General features: G+C 32.2%; 3 protein-coding genes across 4 annotated transcripts; all 3 read left to right on the top strand.

Moving 5' to 3' along the window:
- The first annotated feature begins 9,794 nt into the window (after nucleotides 1-9,794).
- On the top strand, nucleotides 9,795-13,067 carry LOC105783212 (ethylene-responsive transcription factor WRI1). Its single transcript, XM_012608528.2, has 7 exons — nucleotides 9,795-10,191; nucleotides 10,311-10,393; nucleotides 10,531-10,539; nucleotides 10,637-10,725; nucleotides 10,803-10,927; nucleotides 11,203-11,279; nucleotides 12,364-13,067. Exons 1-7 carry the CDS (start codon nucleotides 9,935-9,937, stop codon nucleotides 12,906-12,908), a joined length of 1,185 nt encoding a protein of 394 aa, XP_012463982.1. The 5' UTR covers nucleotides 9,795-9,934; the 3' UTR covers nucleotides 12,909-13,067.
- Nucleotides 13,068-14,876: 1,809 nt separating this feature from the next.
- Nucleotides 14,877-19,281, top strand: LOC105783211 (protein RBL). Its single transcript, XM_012608526.2, has 5 exons — nucleotides 14,877-15,102; nucleotides 15,193-15,291; nucleotides 15,785-16,869; nucleotides 16,942-17,209; nucleotides 18,760-19,281. The coding sequence occupies exons 1-5, from the start codon at nucleotides 15,084-15,086 to the stop codon at nucleotides 18,957-18,959; spliced, it is 1,671 nt and encodes a 556-aa protein (XP_012463980.1). The 5' UTR covers nucleotides 14,877-15,083; the 3' UTR covers nucleotides 18,960-19,281.
- Nucleotides 19,282-22,784: 3,503 nt separating this feature from the next.
- On the top strand, nucleotides 22,785-27,361 carry LOC105783207 (fasciclin-like arabinogalactan protein 15). 2 transcript variants are annotated; one of them, XR_008192859.1, is made up of 3 exons: nucleotides 22,786-24,230; nucleotides 26,092-26,224; nucleotides 26,796-27,361. XR_008192859.1 is itself a non-coding variant. In XM_052626683.1 (2 exons), exons 1-2 carry the CDS (start codon nucleotides 22,934-22,936, stop codon nucleotides 26,166-26,168), a joined length of 1,374 nt encoding a protein of 457 aa, XP_052482643.1. In that variant the 5' UTR covers nucleotides 22,785-22,933; the 3' UTR covers nucleotides 26,169-26,225. The 2 variants fall into 2 exon arrangements, 1 of the variants encoding a protein (XP_052482643.1); XM_052626683.1 differs by lacking the exon at nucleotides 26,796-27,361 and having other exon boundaries at nucleotides 22,785-24,230; nucleotides 26,092-26,225.
- Nucleotides 27,362-27,382: the final 21 nt, after the last annotated feature.

The following is a 27,382-nucleotide window of genomic DNA, read 5'->3' as shown; positions in this document are numbered from 1 at the left end:
TATTAGTGAAGCTAATGATTTAAAAGTGCAGATGATTGATGAGCATGGTATCATGTGGTATGGAATTGAGTAATTTTAATGTCTGAATAAGTAAAATTGAAGTGAGTGAATGAAAATCAAGTATTTGGTTCATAGGAATGCTATTGGACGGAATAGCCTCCCAAATATCATTCCCAGAATACCCATAGAACTAAAAATTATAATAAAAAATGTACCAACAAAAGCAAGCAAAATGGGAAAGAGATTAAATGGGTGGGATGCTGTGGACTTCCTGTAGAGTTACAAAAATTATAGTGAATTTTATAGAAAATAAAACTATAAGATGGAATTCTGTGGGTAAGAACATCGCCACAGAGCTATCAAAAACTGATTGGATGGTGCAATGTTCATACGTATATATATATATATATGCACGGAGAGGACCGCGGTTGATCGTCTAACCAAACTACCATTGAATCAGACCTGCTGCTGCTGCTGCTGCAATTTTAGGCATATTGCAACTGTGCAAGTAGATGCTTGGGTTCCTTTAAGGCCTGCAGTGGCTTTTAGCCTCCTTTTTCTTCATCCAAACAAAGATTGAACAATGTTATTTCTGGGTTCAGCTAGAAAAAAGTGGGTAGAGATTTAGAAAGAAATGGAGAGAGAAATAAGCTAAACAAATTTGTTTGTTAGTTTAATAAATTAATAAAAATATTTCAAATTAAATTAAATATTATATTTTATAGAACTATTGTATGACATGTGGTCTAAACGTTACTAAATAATATATATAATTATTTTTAAATTTATATTCTAAAATATTAATTCATCTTTTACATTTGTATAGTTATTGTTTTGATAATGATAATTTCATATTTTATTCATAGATATAATATATTTAAAAATGTTAAAACATATTAAAGATAATATACTATTTTTAATGTAAGGATATTCCATACTATCAATTTGATAGCATGAGAACTCCCCGGGAGGGCATGGAAATTTTTAAAATTTTATAAAATTTTAAAATGATAAAAATATAAACTATTAAAATAATAAAATTATATTTTATTATCTTAAAAATATAAAATTTAATTTTACTTTCCCTTTAAAATAAATTTTTTGACTTCCACCTGGGTGAGAGTGGAGCTAAAATATCTTAAAGCATGGGCCTCATACATGGATGGAATTTGCTGTGTCCATTGCCTCTTTAGGGTAATAGACTTGAATCTTACGTATTTCCCTTTCTGTCTAACCCTACTCATATATCTGAGCAACAAGGCAGTAAAAAGGTTTTGAGAATGACAGGTGGGCCATACTTCAATCCAACTTGGAATTTTGTTCTTCATTTATTTATTTTTAAGTTTGTGTGTTTTTCGTTTATGTTCATTAAAAATTTCAAAATTTTGTTTGTGCTCGTTTATTTAAAAAGTATATGTTTGTGCACGTATTTATTCGTTTAAGTTCAACGAATATGCTTGTGAAGATGTTCATGAATAGCAAACAAATAAACGAAAAACAAACATATATCTTATTTTTAGATATAAAATAATTATTTACAAATATTAACAATTTTATTATAAATAAATAAAATAAGCACAAAAATAATAATACTTTTTTGGCTTCAAACAATAATACTTTTATTAATATACAATAAACAATTTTAAATGACTTATTAGACAATCTTTATATAAACATAGATAAACTGAAATAACTTAGTTCGTATTTGATTTGTTTGATAAATAAGTTCAAAATATTGTTCATGTTCGTTTACTAAATAAACGAACATGAACCAATAAATGTTCATTTATTTGCAACTCTAAAGATAAAGAAAATCGAAAATGATTGTAATAAATTTCTTATTAATTGTTGGATTCTAAATATAGAGATAAAATGGAAAGATTATGGTAGTTGGTTAGCAATAGAGGTGTTCATGGGCTGGGCGGCCCAGCCTAGCCCGACTGCCCGCCCAAAATATGGGAGGGTTAGGGTAAAAATATAGGTCCGAAATATGAATTTGGCAAAAAAACGAGGCCCGTTTGGAAAACGGGTCGCGCCCTGGACACCACTTTTTTGGCCCGGACTGAATATATAATAAATATATATTTTTTAAAAATTTAAAAATATTTTTAAAATACTTTTTATTTGTTTTTTATTTTTAAAATAATTTTTTGGTGTTTATTAAAAAATGGGCCGGGCCGAGCTGGGCTTGGGTTTAGAATTTTTTCTCGGGCCGGGCCTAGATAAAATTTTAGGACCATATTTCGGGCCAAAATTTTTTCTAGGCCCGGCCCGGCCACGAACACCTAGCAATTTAGCATACCAAAACTCAATCCTTTATAAAAGTTAAGAAAGCAAGCATTTATAGTTTAGGTGATGGTTGTTCTGAAGAGATTTAAATTCCAATTGTTGATTATGAAAGAAGCATTTAACTGACAACTTTATCTTATACAGATATTTATCTCAATTTGTTTCACTTTCCCACATCAAACAATCTTACAGATTCATTATATATATCATACATTCTTATAATGCCAAAGTTTAAGGTTGAATTTATTTATAATGGAAAGGACCCTGTTGACACAACATCGATAATTTAGGGATATAATTAGAACATTTTAAAGTCTAGAGACTAATTTAGAGTAAAGATTATAGTACTTTAAAGGTGTATGTTAACTCGTGCTTAAATATTAACGCATGTTAAGCCTTCATGCATAAGATGCATACAATAAACCCGATATACTGAATTATAGAATATTTGAGGATAACATGCGGCTGCTTATTAAAAATACGTTTATTGAATAAGAGCTTCACTTCGTATTCCACTCAAGGGCCTCTAAAAATATTCTCATGTGTCAGTAATGTAGCTGATCCCTGGATTTGAAGAGCTGGCCCTCCTTGTATGATAAGTACCATACTTTGATTTCTTCAAAAACAGATCCCAAGAATGGATGCTTATGGTGGGTGGTATTGGGTATGACATGAGACATACAAACCCTAAGTTCTGTTGATTCATATTAACATCAAGGCTAATATAAAGAATCGGAAGATTAACATGGTAGTCAACAAGTACTCATGGCTTTTAGCTCATATGGGATATACGATAAAAGGATCGAATGAGCGTCATAGATTGAAAGGCCTAATAGATCACGATGGGTTAATATTTTTTAACCAAATGTAATTATATTTTTTACCAACGTATCAATAAAGTCGTAGAGATTAAGGTACAAATACCAAAAATTGGTGTTGTAAACCCTATGGCTACTAATTCCACTTAGGTACCCCTACTTAGCATGTGGAAAGCCTTTAGTCTCCTTGGATTCTTGCCTTGGTCGATTAGAATTTCTTCTTCATCTTTCTTCCGCTTCACAACATTTCGACTTAGGTGGTTGGGTCCATGTGATGAGGTAGCTAGCATTGCCCCGACAAAGTGGATTCTTAACCTTGATAAGGTTTCTTGAGTGTTCTTATGTGGATAAACCAATATAGATTGGATGCTTAGACGTCAAAGGAACTAAACCTGGTGTACCTACAAGAGAAAAGTTTGTTTTGAAGAGATGATGACATCTAACCTTATTTTCATATTCCAATGCAAACTCGAGAAAACCAAGGGTTTCATTTCTCTTGGTGTCCTTCCATTGCCAACCAATGAGTTACCCTATTTTCATCTGAGACAAAAAATTATAGACTTTAAAGATAAGTGTCCACTTTTTTCTATCAAATGTACATTCAACAATCTATCAGTATCTTGTGATGCTACCCGAATAACGATGGCCTTGGCGTCTCCCTCAACCTCAATTCAACGAAAGCTTAACTCTCAAGCCAACTTTAGCATCTACAAACATGTCATGACCTCTATTAGATTACCTTAATGTAGTAATTTTATCGTATTTGATGAATGGTCAAACCAGTTATGCATGGAAATATACACATGTCATTCATTACCTCTATGTTGGTATGTCCTCAATTATTTTGTATGCTATATTAAACTAATAAGAAGTTGCACCACAAATATTATTTTGTATGCAGAAGACAACTTTTGTTAATTGGTTATCTAAACATGTTATTGATAAATGGGTTACGAGGACCAAGTAACTTATGTGAACTTTTGAAAAAAATGACCAAATTTGGGGAAAGGATAAATCTAAAGAGAACATGGGTTCCCTGTGAGAGTAACACACATTTAACCAAGTCATTTCTCTATATCAATTCCAGATTCAGCCGATTCAAAAATTATTATTTGGATTGATACTCCAATTAATTCTCAATCTAATCAGTTTAATCGAGTGATCCAATCCATTCAAACATCATTACCCTTAGGAACCTAATATATTGTGATATAACCGCCATAAAAATGGTACCAACAACCCTTAGGAATCTTGAATGTCCATTTTTGTTCTTGCATTGCAATATAAGTGAACTTTTTCGTATATTGACCATTTTACCCCCGGCAGACAGGAACAGAAACAGAAACAGAAGTGTACAGTTAGAACCATATTCATTGGTGTATGGCAATTCGACCGGTCGGTCCGCCCAGTCAACGTGGATTACGGCTGGTTCTCACTGCCGGCCAAATTTGGCATGCATTTTCACGTGACTTAAAATCCCCCCCCCCCAACTTTTGTATAAAAATCAATAATTAGGTATTTAGAAAATGTCCCAATTAACCCCCAACTTATTTTGTTTTCTTATCCTATTTTTGCGGCTGCATTAATCAAATTTTTTAGTATGGGTCGGTTCACCTCATTTTAACTCTTTCAAATAAATCTCAAATTTGTATTTTTTTTTTAACTTATAAGAGAAGAGTAAAGTCCTAACAACAATGCTACTAACGTGACCCGAACCCAGACCACACTTGGGGTGGTAAACACCCTAACCATCAGGCCGACACACGAATTTTAATTTTGTATATTAATTTAAATTTAATATTAATGCAATACATTAATTTTAATTTGTGCAATCATATATATGGAATTTCAATTTTAGTTTAACTTTTATAACCACTAATCAGGGATAAAATTAAAATTTTGTTTAAGTAGGGTGAGATAAAATTATAAAATTTTAAAGGTGTTGAAGTTAAAAATTTTATTCTAAAAGGACTTCAATTATATAATTAATTTTTAGGAAGGGGCGAAATTAAATTTTTCCATTTATTCTAATGATTAAAGGACTGAATGATTAATATTTAAGAAGTAGTACTAATGATATTTTCTCAATTGACCAAGGGGGCCAAGGCCCCTTCTTGCCCCCTAGCTTTGCCTTTGTTACTAACGCGACACCATTTTATATTTGTTTATTGTATTCACAAACGACTATACTACTAGATATAAAAGTAATTAGATTAAATTTTTTATATAAATGTATATAATCGAATTAAAATAAAATTTTCACATATATAATTAAAGCAAAATTTTATATGTATAATTTGTAAAAATATTAAAGTTCATGTGTAATTTTGAGATTCATATTAAGGGTGAGTTTGGATGGGCGGTGCATTTACCTGCGGTTAGTGTAAAAACAGCAGTGGCGGTGAGATTAGATACTGTAGCGATACTGTAGCGTGAGACAAAAAGTAAGCTAAACGCACCGCACCGCACCCAATCGCCCATCCAAACTCACCCTAAATATTTATTTTTTAAAATTGGTACCTAAGATTTTTTTTTGGTCCAATTATGTACTTGAACTTAACTTTAAGGTTCAATTTTGTACCTATGTTCATTTTAATCCAGTTAGGCACATGAACTTGGCTTCTTGATTCAAGTTTAGGAACCTAATTGGATAAAAAAAATTAGTACCAATTTGAACCTTAAAACTAAGTTTAAGTACTAAAATGTGTATTTACCCTTTTTTTCATATTTGAAACTATTACTTAATGAAGTTTTATCATTCCGAAATAAGGGTGAGTTTGGATGGGCGATTGGGTGCGGTGCGTTTAGCTTACTTTTTGTCTCACGCTACTGAAGATCGCTACAAGATATCTAATCTCACCGCCCATCTTGTTTTACACTAACCGCAGGTAAATGCACCGCCCATCCAAACTCACCCTAAATTTTAAAAATATTTATCAAATTAGATTCCTACTTTCAGGGCTGGCATAAGCGATATGTTTAGTATGGGTCAGCTCACGTGATTTAAATACATTAATAATATTTTATAGAAAAAAATATTAAGTATTAGTAATCGATTGAATCTTAATTTGATTGATAAAAAGACGTGGGTTCGAGTGCGCTGAAGCGCAATATCCTCCTATTTATGAGTTGAGAGGGACTACGAATAATTTTAGATATTATCTCAAAAAAATCTTATCTTTTCTATCAATAATATCTTTTTTACTAATTTTACTCTCTTTTTTTATAATTATTTCCTAATTTAACCATTTAAGTGATACTATAACGGCAAGATGCACGTGGATTAAGTGTTTTCTAATTTTCGAATCAGTATATTTTTAGTATTTGAAAATAAATTTGTAATATTTTAAAATAGATTATTTTTTCATTGATGTTGGTAGGTCAAAAGCATCAAACAAAAATAAAATTCATTCATGGTCCTCATCTTTCTATTAATGTTTCACTTTTTCATATGCAATTTTCTAAAATAATTCATATTTAGTATCTTTCAAAAGATTTCACTATTCATCTATTAGTCAATCAAACCAATAATATAAGTTTTTAGCCCCTCGATTTTGATAATTGGGCCCACTTTAGTACTTGTATTTCTTTATTTATTTTGATATCTGAACTTGACAATTGATTCATTTTAGTCCCTGAACTTAAAATTATAAAAGCTTGATGATGTGGCCACGTCACCATTTGAAAAAAATTTCAAGCAATGACATGGTATAAGCTTAAAGTGTCACATACGAGAAAGGATTGTACGGAACAGGGATGTTATCCATTTCTAATAGTTTAATGTCACATTAGTAATTTCATCCTAAATTCTTTATTTTTTCAGGATGAAAATGGTGAAATTTAGGTGGAAAATACTGATGTGGCATTAAATTATTGGAAAATGGATACAGATGACGTGGTATCTATGTTTCATACAATCCTTTCCTGTCACATACAATGTTCTAATAATTGGACTAGTGGTTGAACTAGTCAGACTACTAGTTCCCGATTTAATCGATTCAACTACTAGACCAATAATATTTAATTATTCAATTAAAATTTAATAAAAATTTAAAAAGTAAAAAATATTATGAAATTGATTCAATATATTCACCTATTGATTTTTGTCCCAAATTTTTGTTTTTACCAATTTCGAGTAGTTTTTGATTCAATCAGTTCAGTCTCTTTGTTTGGACCAATATACCGATCAATTCTCAGTTCAATTAGTCCGATCGACTAATCTAGTCATGTTCCAAGAAGACTGGTCACATCACCAAATCTTGATGGAATATAAGTTCAAAGACCAAAATGAATATAATTACAAATTCAAATACCATAGTGAAAAAAATACAGATATTACCCACGAAAATGTGAACAAGAGGGAGAAAAAAATCTTAAAAAATAATAATACCATGTCTGTATAAAATTATTAAAATTAGTATCTCAAAAAATAATAATTAAGAATTATTATTTGATACACAAGTTCGCAATCAAGATTAAAATGTAGTTATGTGTTTCGTTTATTTATTTTTTATTTTAAAATTAGGTCAGTATTTGTTACATTGGTAGTGTATTTTTTATTCCACAAACAGTCTTAAAAAATTACTTGTCAACCCCCAGATCCTACTCTACCTTATAAGATACTTGTCAACCCCCAGATCCTACTCGACTAACAATATGCCAAATATTTTTCCTTTTAAATTATTAATTAAGGACATGTGGCAGCATTTTAATCTTGCTTGTGGAGTTAAAAAATTTCACCGCCAATATTTCAAATTATTATCTGCTTTTTAATTATTATATAATTTATAAACGACGAAAAATATAATATATAAAAAATTATGAAAATATTTTGATTTATGGAGATAATTTGTTGATAAAATTAGTACAATATTCATCATTTTCAAATTAACTTGGTGTTAATTTAGCTATTTTATTTTATTTTTAACTTAAAAATATTATAATAATTGTCAAATTTATTTTAATTTAGGTTTGGATATATTTTGATTATCAATTCATCCATTTATGCATTATAATAATTAATTATAAATGGAGGAGAGCAATACGAACTATAAAGCAGACATGAAGAATACTGAAAAAATATTATTATCCCACATATTTAAATATTTATTATTTTAAGCACATTTTTAATATTCTAATTATTTAAGATGCTACCTAGAAATTTGTAAATCATATTTTCTTCATAAACCAATCTCTTTTGGACAGAAATGCAGTCCTTAAAATAAATTAAAAAAAGAGTAAATTACACCCAAGGTCATTAAACTATTAGAAAATTTACATTTTAGTCACTTGATTTCAAAAGGCTACAAAATACTTACTAAACTATTCAAAAGTTTTATTTAAGTCACTGAACTATTTGAAAGTTTTTAAGTTACTCGGTTATTAAGTTTTTGTTTTTAAGTTGGGATAGTTAGCTCTAAGCAATGATTTGACGGTCGGTACGGTCGGTTAATATCCATCAACGAGTAAAATAACATACATTAGATCCAAATCAATTTAATAGAAGGGGAAGAAAAAGCTTTCTGTAGATGCAGACGGTGCAAACATAAAAAACCAAACAATATCAGTTTAATAGCTCAATAATTTTTTTTAACTTTCTGAAATTTAATGACTAAAACGTAAACTTATTAGTAATTTAGCGGAGAAAAAAAAGTTATTACAATGTTTAATGTAATTATTGATGAGATGGATTGGACAGACAATGATTCTTCTATTACATAATTAAAATTGCTAATGTGAGTGACCAAATCCTATTGGTAGCATGGCTGCACTCAAACAACAAGTGGTAGGTGGGGGAGTTTTTTTTAATATTTAAAAATCTTACTTTTTTGGCTAAATTAATTGTACATGGTTACATTTTAACCCAACCCTTCACTCCCCTCCAAATTTCAAACCCACTTTTAACCCTATTCCATGGTTTATTTCATCTCCCATTTTCTTTTGGTCAAAATATGATATTGGCCTCTATACTTTGGAAAATATTAAGATTTAGTCCCCATATTTTTATCAATTACATCTCACAACAATCTAATTAACAATACAATATGACATCGATGTGGGTGAACACATTTATATAGCAAAAATTTGATTTTAAAATCAGATTAACATGATACTGTTAATTATATATTTAAAATTTATTTTATCATCGTTCAAATCTCAATATAATTAAATTTTTATTGTTTTATATAAAAATATAAAAAAATTACTCTCGTAATATTATAACTTACTTTATATATGAAAAAATGTCCTCAACTGACATCAACTCAATCAAAAACTTAAATATAAGTATAAACAATGGCGCATCTAGGGGGCTGGTAGGGGCCTCGACCCTCTTAAAATAGAAAATTATCCATTTAGGTCCTTTAAAAATTTAAAAATTTTAAATTAGTAAAGATAAAATTGTATTTTGACCCCTCTAAAAATGATAAAATTTTGATTTAATACTTTAAAATTTATAAATATATAGGTTATTAAAAATTAAAATTTAATTTCGGCCCCCTAAAATAAATTTCTGACTTCGTCCCTGAATATAAATTGATAAATTTTGTACAAATAAAATTAATTAATAAATTAATTTTTTTAAAATATAAAGACTAAATCTCAAAATTTTAGAGATAAATCTTTTCTTTTCGCTCCTAACTCCTCCTTTTGGTAAACAACTTTTGGGACCTCCATAACCCAAAATCATATATCATAAATATGTGTGTATATATATATATATAAATAAGTAGAATATCACCAAAGAAACAACCTCTTCTCATTATGTTGCTAAAGCCAATCTCCTAAGCCTATACTCACTTTGTATAGAAAAGAACAAAAAAAAAAAAATGAAAAGGTCTTCAACTTGTTCTTCTTCCTCTAATTCTTCCATAGCCTCACCTTCATCACCATCATCACCATCATCACCATCATTATCATCATCATCATCACCATCATCATCATCATCTGAGTCTCCTCAAAATGTTGTATCAGTGATATCAGAGAAACCCAAGGGTAAAAGGGTAAGAAAGAATCAAAACCAGAAATGCATCTCCAGTAATGCTAACACTAGCAGAAGAAGCTCCATTTACAGAGGAGTCACCAGGTTTTTTTTTTTGTGTGTGTGTTTTGTTTTGTTTTTATAAAAAAAATGTTGGGTTTTTGGTTAATTTTGCATGTCTGATATATATATATTTGATCCATAAAACATTCAACATTTTTCAGACATAGATGGACTGGGAGATTTGAGGCTCACCTTTGGGACAAGACATCATGGAACAGCATTCAAAACAAGAAGGGAAGGCAAGGTAAATAAATAAATAAATAAATTTCAATTTTCTTTTTTAATTTATGGTTTTGTTTCAGTTTCTAGTCAGAATACTGACTGTGTTTTATGTTATCCCTTGTTTCGAACATGCATTTACACTTTTGTCTCCTCCTTCAGTTTATTTGGGTAAGTGCTTAATTTTCAGTCCACTCCCCTTTTTTAAATAATTTTTTATTTTATTTTATTTTATTAATTTAAGGGGAAATGGGATATTTATGTGTAGGGGCTTATGATAGTGAGGAAGATGCAGCTAGAACCTATGATCTCGCAGCACTCAAGTACTGGGGGCCGGAAACCACCTTGAATTTTCCGGTATTCAAATAATAATAATAATAAGATTATGGTACACTCACAAGGATTATTTGTAAAATGTTCTTATTGCTATGCAGGTAGAGAGATATGGAAAAGAGATTGAAGAAATGAACAAGGTATCAAAGGAAGAGTATTTGGCATCCTTACGGCGGCGGAGCAGCGGATTTTCGAGAGGAATTTCGAAGTACCGCGGGGTTGCTAGGTTAGTTTTATCTCCCGATAAATTTAAAATCGAGTTGAGTTAAAACTCTAAACGAAATATAATGGGTCCACTCTCCATTTTCATATAAAACGTTACTTAAGTCCCGTTCAATTAACCGCTCGTGAAATTTTCTATACGTTATAAAAAAATTACTTTTTAAATCCTTTTAAATACATCTTTAATTTTATTTGTGAAATTTAATGATTCCGTGTGAACGCAATTATTATCATTTATTTTTATTAGAGTTGAAAAATATATAATTATTTTATTACCAGGCATCACCACAATGGGAGATGGGAAGCACGAATTGGTCGAGTTTTTGGGAACAAATACCTCTATTTAGGAACTTATAGTAAGCTTCTCTCTCGTTACTTTTATTAGTTTGAATAGGATTATAATTAGTTTTGTTCATGGATCGAGTTGAAGTTCAATTTTTAAAAAAAATTCAATTCTAGGCTTATTTTCGATTTGGTCGGTTCATTTAAAAAGTTCGTTTTATTGTTCAAAAATTAAAAAAAAATTTATCAATTAAATTGAATTTAGGTCAATTCAAGTTTACCCCAAACATTTTTTTATCCAAACTCAACATTAATCAGGCCAAGCTTATCGAGTTCGGAAAATTACCCGAGCCGTGGATAGATTTACCTAGTGAAAATATCGATAAAAAGAAGTTAGAAAAAAAATTACATTCTGTTAATGTGAAAAATTAGTGGGTAGTTTTTGCTAAATGTAGTGACAGCAATTTTAAAAATAAATATTAAATAATATTTATACTATGAATAGAGGTTTTGTAAAAATTATTTTGGTTGAAATTTATGATGTGTGAATTTTTTGTAATTATTTTTGTTTGGCTTTAATTATTAATTTGATTATTTAATTATAATTATTAGGGTAAATATATCATTTGATACTTAAATTTAGTTTAATGTTTAATTTAATACTTAAATTTTTTTATCATTTTAATATTTAAAATTAATAAATAGTATATTTGACTAGCCTTAATTTACAACCATATATTATGGCACAAAAATAATGGCACGTGACAATCACCTTCCCACTTAAATCTTTAGTCAGTCAATACGAGCAGATATCACGTGCCTAATTACAGTGGCCGGTACTGATTAAATTAAGGTTAAAATGTGTTATAAGTATATGTACTTTTCATAAATTTATAATTTAGTCTCTATATTTTTATTTTTAGAAATTTAGTCCTTCTAATTTTTTAAATTTTGAAATTCAGGTCTAATTGTTAATATAGTTAATTTTTCTTGTTAAATTTATTGATGTGATATTTTAAAATAAAAAATCCATGCAATTAAAAGAATAGTTGTATAATGGATTCTTTTTTAAATTTTACTCCCCAAGGAAACATTTAGATGGACTAATTTGAATTTCTTTTATTAATTTATTCATGTTTTTCTCATTTGTTTTGAAAGACACAGAAGAGGAAGCTGCCGCAGCATATGATATGGCAGCATTGGAATATAGGGGAGTCAATGCCGTCACCAATTTTGATATTAGCCATTACGTTGAACGTTTGATGGAGAAAGGGATTTTATATCTCGATCCAACGCCCGAACAAAGTCCCAGCTCGGTTGAAGCTGGACCAATAGAAGTCGAACAACAACCGCAACAAGGATATGAAGCTGCTGATGAACATCAACATTTTCAGAACATGCAAATGCAGCTGCCTCTATGCAACGATAATGCGACGACAATGGTGGGAACGGAGACGACCGACGGCAACGAGCTAGCATGGAGTTTCTGCATGGATTCAGGGTTGACATCGTTTTTTTCTCCGGAGTTTCCGACCGTGTTCGATGATATGGGGTTTGAGGATAATGTCGATTCGTTATTCGATTTAGGGAATAACAAAAATGCAGTGGGCCGAAAATGCTTGTCGGATGAGGCAAGTTGTGTTGAAGTTGGTGATTCCTCAACAACCTCAGTTTCTTGTGATGGTTTTTCATTTTGGGGTTAAGAGTTGGGATTGTTGGGACTTTGGTGGTGGATGGATATGCCAAAGATTCAATATATATGTTATGCATGTATTTCCTTTCTTTAATTAAATTCAAATGAAAAGAGAAAGAGGGACCAAAAAGAAAAGGTAAAAATTTCTCCTTTTGGTCTTTTTGTTTAATCCCAATCTCAGTTCACTCAAATATTACATTTTGATAACTTATGTACCAAGCAATTAAAAGAAGGTAGCTCACCAAAGAGCTTTCAACAATTAAAACAAAATTTACTTTTTTTCATATAATTACCAAAAATCAATTTTGTTGAGGGGGTCGGCTTCTTTAAAAGAAGTATCCGGAGTGTCGTTTATCGAGCAGTTGAAGAATCCCTAACAACCGGAAGTATTGTCCTCTTATCGAGGCTTTCTCCCCAGCCTCTGTGAGAGCCTCGGTTGGTGGTACTTGCAAGACTTGGGACTCAAGTGGTACCTTGGTTGCAAGTAAGAGGATTATAAGCCTAAGGCCAACGATTCAAGTCGCCATGCACTTAACTAACTTCATAATTATTCTCACGCACAATACTAACACTTCTCTCAAGTCTTGTAGGTACCACCAACCGGGACACTCCCCTCTATGAACCGTACATAGTTCTCCGCGGAGGCTAGGGACGAAACTCAACACAGAGACAAGGTCTTTGATTGTTGGAGGTTCGGTCAACTATTCGGCAATGACACTTCGAAGCTTTCTCTCAAAAGAGGAAACCCCTCAAAGATAATCTTCCAATCAAATCGAGCCTTAGTGGCCTCAAATAAAGCTACAATGTAGCATTAGTACAAACCAAGGAGAATACATACACCTAAAAACATCAAAGAAAAAAAACTATAAGGGAGCTTTGTCCATCTATAGCTAGTTTTTGACTTGGGTGTAAGAGAAGCCATCCTCTTGGTCTATGTTTCTGCGGAATTAAGACAAACAGGTTGCTGTTGCCTCGTTGTTCTGATAATACAAGCAGCACCAGTATCATCAATTGGTCCACACTTGCAATACAAAAGGGCTTCATACATAAGATCGGGCTTGATAATTGCCATTGGTGAAGGAACCTCTTGCTCCTGCCTCGGGTGTTCGTGTTGTTGTCTTGAAGAAGCACCAAAGGCTGTTTCACACGTTGATATCATATCTTTAGCCATCATCAGAGTGTCATACGGGTTCGAGTTATGTCCCTTAAAGCACACCTTATTTCTATGATTCCAGATCGACCGTAAAATGCAAGCACACTGATAAAAGGGGAATGTTGGGCAAGGTAGATTTGATCATAGTAAGCCTGCCCCTTGTATCCAAGTATTTAGACTTCTAATTTGCCCATTCAAGAGTACTTGAAAGCTCACTGAACCCACACAAGTCATGATGAGGTTAATCCAGTGTTGGCTAAACTCATGGCACTCCAGAGCCACCCTTGGGAATTTCTAGCTCAATGTATCGAAGGTGAAACACACATAAAAAAAACCAAGCCCAGTTCTTATTTGAAGTTTAAACTCACCAGTTTATTTTTCCCTTTTGTCTAAAGCCTAATATTTTATCTAAAATTATTATAAAAAAAGTTAAAATGCCCCAGAAGTCCTTGTACGCTTTATAAATTTAAAATTTAGTCTCCGTACATTTATTTTTAAGATTTTAGTCTTTCTACACTTCAAATTTCAAAATTTAAGTCTAGTTGTAAATATAATTTTTTTGTTAAATTTGTTGACTTGACATTTTAAAATAAAAAGGATACTCTCTTGATGACCATCTAATTAAAAAATGACATTATAATAAATATAAATTTAACAAAAATTAACAATATTAGCAATTAGACCTAAATTTTGAAATGTAAAAAATAGAATAACTAAAAGTAAAAGGACCAAATTTACGAAAAGTAAAGGTCCTTATCCCATATTTTAACCAAAAAAGTATTTTATCGACCTATAATATATATACTTGGCGCAATAAATGTATGTTCTTTCAGAGGATTTCCCTCCCTATTTAATCCCTTTTATTTCTTCAAAATTTTGTTTCCTAGTGGGATTCAGGTTCTGTTCTTCTACTCGAAATCGAAGAAAAGAAACAAAGGTTTTATTCAATTTGTCTTCGTTTTGCTCCTTTTTACAACTTAGGGTGTCTGTCTCAGTTGCAGCTTCAAGCACGGTAAAACGCAGTAGAAGAAGATGAATGCCCCGATTATTGGTACCACCTCTTCTCTTTTTCCCTCTCTTTAAATGATTTTTTTAATTATTTTCTGTTTTTTGACATTGGGTTTTGTCTGGATTCTGGAAGATCCATTGCAAGGGGATTTTCCAGAGGTTATAGAAGAGTATTTGGAGCATGGGCTTATGAAATGCATTGCCTTTAATCGCCGTGGTACCCTTCTCGCCGGTATCTCTCTCTCTCTCTCTCTCTCTCTGCTATTTAAAAAAAGAAAAGAAAAAATGAAAATTGCTGCTATGAATGTTGAGGGTCTTTGATTAAGAGCTATTTTGGGTGCGTTTTTCCTAGCGAATTGAGCTAATTTGAGTTGCAATTAAGGTATTTTTGGGGGTCAAGGCTTAGTTAGTTTCTATTATTTAATAAAATTTGAAGAAGGGAACGAAAACCCATAGGTAATTGTTAATAACGTTACACAGTTTACAAACTAAGGAAATCCCATCAAATGTGGCATCTTTTTCTTCATTTTCGATTTTGTTTCTGGGTTTTCTTTAATTTATTTATGTTTCCTGATTTCTGTTTAATTTGATAAGTGTGTTATTTAGTTGGCTGGGGAAAGTATGACGAATTCCTGGTCATGATATTTTAGAGTATTTGTTATTTGCAATTCACTGGGATTATTTACCAACTGATATGTCTTTGTGGTTTTTGCATTTTATGCCAGCTGGATGCTCTGATGGAAGTTGTGTTATTTGGGATTTTGAGACCAGGGGCATTGCAAAGGAGCTTAAGGATAGAGACTGTTCCGCTGCTATAACAAGTGTCTGCTGGTCAAAGTATGGTCATAGAATTCTAGTGTCTGCCGCTGACAAGTCATTAACACTTTGGGATGTAGTTAGTGGTCAGAAGGTTACACGTATCGTTCTGCAACAAACGCCTCTACAAGCTCGTTTACATCCTGGTTCTTCAATGCCATCTGTCTGCTTAGCTTGCCCCCTGTCATCTGCTCCAGTGATTGTTGACTTCAGTACTGGAGATACAACTGCACTCCCAGTCACCATTCCTGATATGGGAAATGGTGTTGCTCCTCCTTCACGCAACAAGTTCCCTGATGGAGCTCCTTACACATTGACGGCCGCATGCTTTAACAAGAATGGAGATCTGGTATATGTGGGGAACTCCAAAGGTGAAATACTTATAATTGATCACAAAAACGTTAAAGTGCTTGCTATGGTTCCAATTTCTAGTGGCGCTGTTGTCAAGAACATTGTTTTCAGCAGAAATGGGCAGCATCTCCTTACTAATTCAAGTGATCGAATTATCAGGATTTATGAAAATATTCTGCCTTTGAAAGATGGGCTTGGAGCTCTTCATGACCTTAATAAGACCATCAAAGAGGAAGATACTCTTGAGAATGTGAAGGCTGTTGGATCCAAATGCTTAGTTCTTTTTCGAGAGTTTCAGGATTCAATCACGAAGACACATTGGAAAGCACCTTGTTTTAGTGGTGACGGTGAGTGGGTAATATCTGCTTCTGCTAGCAAAGGAGAGCATAAGATCTACATATGGGACAGGGCTGGTCATCTTGTAAAGATCCTTGAAGGTCCAAAGGAACAACTGATTGATTTAGCGTGGCATCCTGTCCACCCTATTATTGTCTCTGTTTCCTTGACTGGCTTGGTTTATATTTGGGCTAAAGACTACACTGAAAACTGGAGTGCATTTGCTCCTGATTTCAAAGAGCTTGAAGAAAATGAGGAGTATGTAGAACGAGAAGATGAATTTGATCTGGTGCCTGAAACCGAAAAGGTGATGTAAAACAGATTGTGTGTGAATATTTTGATTGACTTTTTTGTTTCTAAAATATTCTTATTGGTGCAGGTGAAAGAATCTGATATAAATGAAGATGATGAAGTTGATATTGTGACAGTGGAGAAGGATCCGTTCAGTGATTCTGATATGTCACAGGATGAGTTATGTTTCTTGCCTGCAACTCCTTGTCCTGATGATCCCCAACAGCAGGACAAGTTTGTGGGAAGTTCATCAAAGTTGATTGATAGCAATCACTCCGGATCCCCTCTCTCGGAAGAGAATGGACAGAATGGGCAAAATGGACAAGCAGCCCAAAATGCTTCGAGTCCACTCGAAGGTAAAATTGTTTCCCTCAAATGTATTGTAAGTGTTTCAAAGTTCTTTTAGTCCAGTTTAAGTGGAATAGTATGCTAGCTGCATAAAACAGTGAAGTTCATTGGTCCTCATTTGTAAAATAGGTTTCCAAATAAACAAGTTTAAAATCCAAATGAGTTCTAGGCCAATCTTTTGGGTTACTCTTAAGGTATCAGTGGTGATACCAACTTTATAGAAAATCAAATTCCTAACTTTGTGTTTAATAAGTAGTTATTTGTGTGGATTATGCTTAACACTATTATCTCCTGTATAATGTAACAATGTGGTCTAATCAGCCACTTGGCCACTTAAGTTACTGGGATGGAGGGAGGGATCTATTAGAGTTCATTGATTCAAATTTTGTTGTTATTCTCTTATACAAGAAAAAGTTGTTCTGTTTTGTTGTACTTCTATTCTACCATTCTATTTAACTTGTATTCAACTTCTATTCTACCATTAAACTTTGTAAGACTATTGTTAATTCTTTAAATTGAAATAGAAGCAATATCTCTATCTGTAATTGTCATTTTCAGATGTAATATCACTGATATGCATTTCATGTGTCGGTGATAACTAGTTTCGATAAACATAAATGTTAGCAATTCCAAAGGACACTAACAATAATATGGACTTAGATTTGCTTGGTTGTCTCCCCTTTACAACTAACAATATCACTGATACGCATTTCGTGTGTCGGTGATAACTAGTTTCGATAAACGTAAATGTTAGCAATTTCAAAGGACACTAACAATAATCTGAACTTAGATTTGCTTGGTTGTCTCCCCTTTACAATCTAGAGATGGTTGTATTACTGAGTGCAACCAATTTAAGGAACCCGGCTTTTAGTGGATTGTTGTGCTGTCATGGTTCTGTCAGAATGTTTGCTCTGGCTAAATTTTCAAGATGCTGCTGTTTAGTGAAGAAATCACCAAGGTATTATAGCAACTGAGTGAACTAAAAGGGATGTTTATTAAGATAAGAACGAAAAGTGGAATGGTATCTTGAGGAGTTGTTGCATTCTGAGTCTGTTGCTTTTGAATAGGACATTGTTTTAGCTGAATCTTTCCACATTAAGCGAAGACAAAGGAGGCTTGGCATCTCTGGAAAAAAGGTCAACTTATGTGATTGCTAATGAATTTGAGATTTGCTGGATGGCTAAGATAGTTTTTAATATGCTATATGTCTTAGAATTTTTTTTCTGGATTTCTTAGTTTTAAGTACTATTTTATCTTTCGAAATGATGACATAAATGAGAAGGTTATTGCAGATGATGACATAAATGGAGATCTGTTTCTTTAGATTTTCATAAAAGCTGAAAATAATATAAAAGCAAATTCTTTGCTGTTCCAGGGGAAAAATGCTTAACCCAGCGTGTTTGTTTGGAGTTCGAGTTAGATGCCATTTTACTGAAAATTTATTGATCCACATAAATTTTAGTTCCTTAGTCAATCTTTTTTTAGATTGTTGATGCTCTATGTTTGCTTCCCAAGTTTAATATGACCGCTTATGTGTTTCAATCTTTGATTGTATCAGAGGACACAGCCGGAGGCAATCAGTTGAAAAGAAAACGGAAGCTTTCAGAGAAGGGGTTGGAGTTACAGGCAGAGAAGGTCAGGAAGCCCATGAAACCCTTGAAATCTACTGGTAGGTTATCGAAAACAAAAAATAAATCCGTTGTTGATCAGGATTCTGGAAATGGCTTATATGCTGACGATGGCTCTGATGATTACTAGTAGGTCATAACTATCATATATTTGTCATTTGAACTGAAGAAAAAAAAAATGAAAAAGTGAGAGAGAATGAGAAAAACCTGTAGCTAAACAGCTTAGAGCTATTTATCAATTTTCTTTTTAAGATATTGGGAAATGAGGTTATTATCCATTAGATGCATTGCTTATATCACCTAGATAGATGACTGAAGTCCGCACTGAACAGCTGTAACTTATGTTTTCACCATTTATTAGACATGGTCAGGGCAAAGGTCAATTTGAACATTCTAGATAGGTTGTATTCACTTTATCCTGAGATTTGTATGGCAGATTGATTTTTGAGGTATTTTGGAAAGAATATTTAATCTCAAACAGGGTATTGGTTTCAGAAAGAAGTTGATCATAATGTTGGGAACTCACAACTTTACACGGACACCCTAAATTTTACTTAGAAGATGGCTTTGAAAAATGATACATTTGAAAATATCATGCAGATAATTCCTTCTTCCAATTTGCTTCACCATTATCTCACACTATATTCTGTTAATTAAATTTGACATGTATATACTGTTTAGCCGTGAAAACTGAATATGAGTATGAGTGTGATATGAATATAAGACAGAAAGGGGGCTGTTTCACCATGAGGGAGTCTTTAATTGTTTGAGGCGAAAAATAAGATGTAAGACTGAATTTGTCATTATGTCATTTACTAACATGATTTTTAATTAGATTATATATATATATATATATATGATGATAAATAAAAGAGTTAAATTTTACATTAAATTACTTTTTTATTTAATTTTTCATTAATCTTAAAATTGTTTCTTTGGAGATTTTGTTTTTCCTTTTTTTGTTGTTTTAGAATTTTAAGCATAATGTGGAAGTGTTTTGGTCATTGTTCTTTTATCTTGTGAATCTGGTTCATCTTGGAGTGTAATAATTTATATTTATATGATTATCTCTCGTATTGTTCAATCTTTGTTCTTGACCTAGCAATAAGTTCATTGTTTTATGATTTTGGATATGTCCAACTCATTTGTGCTCATTTCATGATTTTACACTTATGTTTTAATTGGTATATATTTAGTCCAATCATTATTGTCATTTCTAGTTTTATTAAAATCTGTTAATCATATGCTACGCCACATAAGGGTAGTCTAATCAACATGTCAAATTAACAAATTTGGATGAAAAATGCTTATGATTTTAATTATTGGAATAGGGTTTTCTTTTCTTCTTCTACTTTTTTTTTAAAAAGTAGACTCAACTTTGACCTTTTATGTATAGAGATTAAATATCAAATTTGGTCAAAGTACAAGGACTAATTATATATATTCACGATTTTTATAATGAGATGTTTCCTACAAGCGTTTCCAATCGTTGCATATGGATCCCTTTGAAAGCATCCTCAAAGCATTAGAAAATATAGTCTATTTTGGTCTTTAAACTTGGCAATCAGACTTATTATGCTCCTCGAACTTGGATTTTATCGAGATTTAATGATGTGACCAGTGTTACTGAAACAATATTGGAATAATAGAAGGGAAATTATTTGACACAGTGCAATGGAGTTTTTAGACTTCACAAATATAATAGAATATTAAAAAAAAGAACACATGTCAATTTTTTAAAAAACTGTTTGTGGAATAAAAAATATATTATCAGTGTACCAAATATTTACAGAGAGAGTTGTAAATGTATTTGTAAAATGATGATAAATTGGTAGAATCCCAAACAAATAAATAATGAATAATGAAATGAACATCCTACTTACCTTGAAGTCATCATATACAGTTCCTAACTTTGAACCTAATAAATGCTTTCAATGAAAACTTAGTTTAACCTATAAATAATTTGTAAATGCGATTTTACATTCTGCTAAATCACAAACTTAGATTATATATAATTATGCGGTTAATACGTACACATTGATACATATATATGATGCATTGTTCAAATGGACGTTCCACTAACAATTTGATAAAATATTTGTCATTTAAAATATGTAATTTATAAAAATTCTAATACGTTTTTTAATTTTAAATATTTTATATAAGTTTTATTAATTTATAATTCTTTTTATAATTTATTAGATTTTTATATTTTTATATACTTTTATAATTTTAATAAGTATATATCAATTTTAATATTGAATATTTTATTTTTATAATTTTTAATAATTTTTCATATGAGAAATATTTGAGATTAACCCAGAAATTATCATGTTACTATCTGATTGATCTGTCAATTTATTTTAATGATCAATTTGATTATTTAAATTAACGACACCAATTTAAAAGAAAGATTTAATTGATATTTTTGAAATTTTTTTGTTAAGTGCTGTTTTAACATATAAACCTTACAAAGAAGAAGAGATGCTTGAAGTGAAGTCAGTCCACTAAGAAACAAATGAACTCCATGCCAAAAAGAACCTTCTTCCAACCAAACCATACCCCATCCTCAATAAACAAAAAAAGTAATTAAATAAATGGGTTAATATATAATTTGGTACTTCAACTTGGCTTCAAATGTTCAAATCGGTACTCAATTCAAATGGTATTATGTGGGTGAATGAATATTTGGCACGTGTCCTCTAATAAAAAAAACATAAGTACTTAATTAGGACAAAAAGAAAAAGATCAAGTACCAAATTGAATATTGAAGCTAAACTCAAATATCAAACAATATATTAACTCTAAATTAATAAAGGCTTAAATACTCGTTTAACCCCTGAAGTTTTCATTTTCTCCCTAGCTGGTACCTAAATTTTCATTCCATGTGGGGTTTTGGTTTCTCGTTAACATTGGAAGAAAGTGACAAATTCAGGGGCTAAATGAGTATTTAAACCATCAACCAATAATCGACAAGACAAGCCGGCAATCTTTGAAAACAATTTTTTATTCTCTCCCAAGTCCACGTGTTTCCTTTTCATCTTTAACCGCAACCGACGCTATTTTAACCCTCGATTTCACTTACTTATCTTTGGATTAATTGCACCATCTGCCCTCAAACTATGATTGAAAATTTAAATTACTCCTTGATCTTTAAAACATTTTAATTTAATCCTTGAAGTACTCATATCAATCAAGTACTTACATCAATCTATTCATTAGTTTAGACGTTAATCACTGCTTTAATATGATATTAAACGTATTTAAAACACGTAAATTAAATTTTAAATACATGCACTTATTACGTGGATAGCTTGGATCTAATGTGTAAAAAAAAAACTTTTGAATTTCGATAATACTATTTTTTTCATCAGCATTTTAGTAAAATTGACCCACGTGTTTTAAATATGTCTAAATCAAATTTGAGATAAAATTTAATACCTAAATAGACAAGTAGGCTAATAGAATGACTTGATTGATACAATATCGAAAAATATTGTAAAAACCAAGTTAGTGATCCATTGATTCCCGATTCAATTGGTTTAAAAATGATTTAAGAATAAAAAATATTAGAAAAATTTATACCCGATTGAATTGGTTAAGCTGCTATTTCTTTTTTCGTTTTTTATCGGTTCACAAAATTTATTCTGTTTTTTATTATATACGACACAGTTGATTCTCGATTCAACCAATTGGCTTGCGACATTACTGATATTGAAACTTTAAAAGACTTAATCAGTTTCACAATTCAAGGACCAAATTAAACAAACTATAATATGAGGAGGTGTTATAAAATTAACCCCTTTTTTCTTTTCTTCCTCACCATTTATTAATTACCACTTCATCTTCTTGGGTACAAACCAAAAGACCACATAACCGTCAGCAATGTGGCAACTTGACAGTGACAGCGAAACTAAAAGGTGAGAAACTTAGAGAGATAGAAAGAGAAACATGAACAACAAATTAAAGCTAAAGGTAAACGGACAACGAAGCTAAATCTTTGAAGCAAATTAAAACCTTCCCCTGCTTCTCTTTCTCCTCTGTGTGTTTCATTGGTTTTATTATAATCCCATTTTCTCACGACGAAATTGTTAAGCTTGTTCAATGGCGATTATGGGTTTTTCGTTGTTCTTCAAGTTCCTTCTCTTGCTCTCTGGCTTTGGGGTTTCAATGGCGTTACAAGAAACCCCATTCGTGGCTAAAAACTTGGGTCAAATCAGTTCTAACTCGGTGCTTGTGGCCTTGTTAGACTCGCATTATACGGAGCTTGCTGAATTAGTGGAGAAAGCTTTGTTGTTACAAAGCTTAGAAGAATCTGTGGGAAAGCATAATATTACCATTTTTGCTCCTAAAAATGAAGCTCTTGAACGGAATCTAGACCCTGAATTCAAGCGGTTTTTGTTGGAACCTGGTAATCTTAAATCCTTACAAACTCTATTGCTTTATCACATTGTGCCGACTAGGATTGAGCCACATTCATGGCCTAATTCAACATCGGGATCGATCCTTCACCGTACGTTATCAAATCACAATGTTGAGCTCTCGAGTGAAGATTCAATGGGGGTTAAATTCATTGGTAGCGCTAAGGTTATTAACCCAAATGCTGTGAACCGTCCAGATGGGGTTATCCATGGCATCGAACAGTTACTAATCCCTCAATCAGTACAACAAGATTTCAACAGTCGGAGAAATCTCCGTTCAATCTCCGCCGTGAAACCAGAAGGTGCACCCGAAGTTGATCCAAGAACCCACCGTTTGAAGAAACCCGCCCCGCCAGTGAAACCCGGTTCACCACCCGTTCTTCCGATTTACGACGCAATGGCTCCAGGTCCATCACTAGCCCCGGCACCAGCTCCAGGACCCGGTGGACCTCACCATCATTTCAACGGAATGAGGCAAGTCAAAGATTTCATTCAAACACTAATTCAATACGGTGGGTACAATGAAATGGCTGATATATTAGTGAATTTAACATCATTAGCCACTGAAATGGGTCGATTAGTTTCCGAGGGTTACGTTTTAACTGTATTAGCACCCAACGATGAAGCCATGGCTAAGTTAACCACTGATCAATTAAGCGAACCCGGCGCACCGGAACAAATCATTTATTATCACATAATCCCGGAGTACCAAACCGAAGAAAGTATGTACAATACGGTGAGAAGATTCGGGAAAGTATCGTACGATACATTGAGGTTACCACACAAAGTATCAGCTCAAGAAGCTGATGGGTCTGTTAAATTCGGGCACGCCGATGGATCCGCTTATCTGTTCGACCCGGACATTTATACCGACGGAAGGATCTCGGTGCAGGGTATCGACGGTGTACTTTTCCCGCCTGAAGAGAAAACTAAAGAAGAAAAGAAGACTATCAAAGTTGCTACAGCGAAACCCAGAAGAGGTAACTAAAATTATTACCCTTTATTATTTTATTTTATTGTTATTTTATAATTCGTGGGTAGCGGCAAGAAAATGGTAGGGTGGTCGCCGGGAATTTTTTGGCGGGTTAGGGAGTGTCGGTGGGTCAGCATAGGTCAAAGGGTATATTTTTATATAATAATGATAATAATTTTAGGAATATAGGGTTGGTGTGTGATTATTTTTCTTCCATTTTCTTTCTTTTGGCAATTAATCATAAATTTCTTTTATACTTTAAGTTTTATATTCACATCCACACAAAAAAGATAGCTTATACTTGAAAAATAAATTTAAAAAAATATGTAAAAGCTAAAGTTAAGCAATGCCTTGGAACAAAGGATTAGGACATTCCCTTTTGAATGGGCAGTATCTTTATATGCAGTTAGTGTAAAAATAGTGGTGGCGGTGATATTAGATACTCTAGTGTGAGACAATAAAAAAGTTAAAAACGCACTAAACTGGAGTTAAATGCTCATCCAAAGGGCCCTTAGTTTTGTGGCAGGTAAGAAACTAGATAAATCATCTAAATCATGAATAGATTGTCATTTAGTAGTGGAGTTTGTCTTTTTCTAATTCCATTGTTCTTGACTAATCTCACCTACTTTAGCTTAATCAACAATTTGCCAATGAGTTTAGTTGCTTACTAATGTCTTAATGAGTTCAGTTGACATGTAACATTTTAGTCCCTGAATTTCACAATTCTTCTCACCTTGGTCTTCCAACTTTTTTACCCACATTAGTCCTACTACTTGGCAGCTTTTTCCGCTAAGGTACGATGATATCACTTAAAAAACTCTGAATTTTTTGTGATGACATAAAACAATCTCATAGTGCCATGTGTTTAAGTTCAGGGATCAAATTGAGAAAAGCTACTAAGTTCTGGTTATCCCAATAATATTCTTAACCTCTCTGGAGAGCTGTGATTTGGAATTTTAACATATATCACCCGGGTGGTTGTGAGGAATGAGTGTTTCGTAAACCTCCTCTTCAAGTTTATTATTTGAATGACATGACTCATCACCTTTTCCCCTATCTTTTTCATAAACTTTAATGGCTACCCATACAACATTTTTTTTTAGATTTGCCTTTGTAAATCCAATCCCTATATTCTATATCTATGTTAGACATGGATATTTTATGATACAGTAAAGAGTGTGGGTAAAAGGTCTCTATTATGGGAAATAATTGCTTTTTTAAGGGGTTGTTTTGGAATTAAGTAGCTTATAAAACTTTGTCAAGGTAACAAAAGACCATGAAAGTTCAACCATAACAAGACAAATTTTCCCATTTTTTTAAGACTTTAGAAGAATCTTCATACCCCATTCTCTCCTAAATAAACTCATTTCTTTATTCTTGTATTTCTTCTTATTACAACAACTTTGTTTCAAAGGGACCGCATTGATATGTTTGGAGTTTCCTTGTCTAAATTGCATTTAGTCGAGACCCTAGCAGGGAGGAAGGCAAAGGGGGCAAGCAGTGGCCTAGGCCCCCCAAAAAAGGGTAGATTTGCCATGTTAGTATAATGGTAAAATTGCACTTTAACCCCGATAATTTATAATTATTTCTACGCCCCCTCCCCCATAAAGACCCAACGTGGTAGTTAAGTTTGAGAATGTCAAAGGTTAATATGATATTAGTGATTTGTGAATGCTTAAGTAATATAATTTGCTTACAGGATCTTATATTTTCTGTCCAATCAATCATTAATTTATTTAAGATGGGGTGTTATTTTCATGAAGTTAATATGTAGGTATCAGTTGATCTTCTGTACTTTCAATTAAAAAACAAAACGTGATTGTGTAATGACTAATTTTTTTTTTTATTCCCTAAATGTTTTTCGACAGGCAAGTTGCTTGAAGTTGCATGCAGAATGCTTGTGGCAATTGGTCAAGATTCTCATTTTAGCACATGCCAAATATAAAAATCACAACCATCATTTCCCCATATCATAAACAAAAACCTTCAAAGAATTGGAAGGTATAATTCTCCTTTTTATTTATCTTTTGGTTAAATTATATACTACAAGCCCCTCTACTCTTTGTAGATTTAAAATTTAGTCCTTTTACTTTTTCAGATTTTAAAATTCTGCCCATTGTTTAACCTCATCAAACTTCTTCTGTTAATTTTACTGGTTTAACAGTTTGAAATAAATAAATACGTAGCAATGACGATTTAATGAACCTGAATTTGGTAAAAGAATTTTAACAGTGTTACAATAAGAAGAGGCCTTAGATTTTTACTACATATATATAGTTTCCTTCAATAATGAGAAACACTTGCAGCTAAATCCAGGTAAGAACAACCAACCTGGTAAAGCATGTCATATTATTTAATATACATTTAATGTGTCTGCCTACCCTATCATTTTAAATGTCAACAACAGGGTTGGTGGATGTTTCTTGCCTGTACAGATTTTCTTTTTTATATGGCCTCAACAAATTCAATGCAGAATTTCATATATATATTGCTTGCTGTCCAAGTAAATATATATATATATATATATCAGTGTTTTTCTTAAACTAATTACTGGGTTGCTGATAAAATGCAGGTGAAGCAGCATAGTTTAAAACTCTTTGAATATGGTGTGATGCATTGCTCTCTACAATAGGATTTTAGGTTTTTCTTTTTAAAGTTGGGATCATGCAGCTAAACATGGGAAGATATGGAAAATGATTACCAAAATATATATAATATTTTCCATTCCCACATGCTGAAATTCAATGATTCACCCTGGTTAGTTGCTGATACCCTCTAAATGTACAAGTTTTTTTTTTTTTCAATTGTGTGTAATGTGGCGGCACGGTGGTGGTGGTGGTGGCGGTGGTGGGGAGGAGATATGAAGGGGTGAGAGGGATTTGGTTTTGTGTGAAGTAGATATGGAAGATAAAGAGTCCACCATGTGGGCAAATCCAGCTTAATAATAAAAGAAAGCAAAAAAGAAAAAAGCATCACATCAATATTATATTTGGAAATAATATATTCTTTTCTTAAGAAAAATGAAATTGTAATTATTATTGTTGTTTTGTGGATTTGCTGCAACAACATTTCAGCACACTTGAATTCATGTCTTCCTACATAAATAATAATATTTATGCCAATCGAGTTAAGATTTAATCGACTTAAATTTTTAATATT

The sequence above is a fragment of the Gossypium raimondii genome, chromosome 13 (genome assembly GCF_025698545.1).
Source record: "Gossypium raimondii isolate GPD5lz chromosome 13, ASM2569854v1, whole genome shotgun sequence".
In the NCBI taxonomy this organism is placed as follows: Eukaryota; Viridiplantae; Streptophyta; class Magnoliopsida; order Malvales; family Malvaceae; genus Gossypium; species Gossypium raimondii.
Note: the sequence above shows the minus strand (reverse complement) of the source record. Positions and strands in the feature narration are given on the sequence as shown.

Coding starts and splice junctions, on each gene's coding strand:
- LOC105783212 (XM_012608528.2), top strand. CDS start 9,935: ATGAAAAGGTCTTCAACTTGTTCTTCTTCCTCTAATTCTTCCATAGCC. Junction 10,928..11,202: donor AAGTACCGCGGGGTTGCTAG/GTTAGTTTTATC, acceptor TTTTATTACCAG/GCATCACCACAATGGGAGAT. Junction 11,280..12,363: donor CCTCTATTTAGGAACTTATA/GTAAGCTTCTCT, acceptor TTGTTTTGAAAG/ACACAGAAGAGGAAGCTGCC.
- LOC105783211 (XM_012608526.2), top strand. Junction 16,870..16,941: donor TGGTGCCTGAAACCGAAAAG/GTGATGTAAAAC, acceptor TTATTGGTGCAG/GTGAAAGAATCTGATATAAA. Junction 17,210..18,759: donor TGCTTCGAGTCCACTCGAAG/GTAAAATTGTTT, acceptor TGATTGTATCAG/AGGACACAGCCGGAGGCAAT.
- LOC105783207 (XM_052626683.1), top strand. CDS start 22,934: ATGGCGATTATGGGTTTTTCGTTGTTCTTCAAGTTCCTTCTCTTGCTC. Junction 24,231..26,091: donor TACAGCGAAACCCAGAAGAG/GTAACTAAAATT, acceptor GTTTTTCGACAG/GCAAGTTGCTTGAAGTTGCA.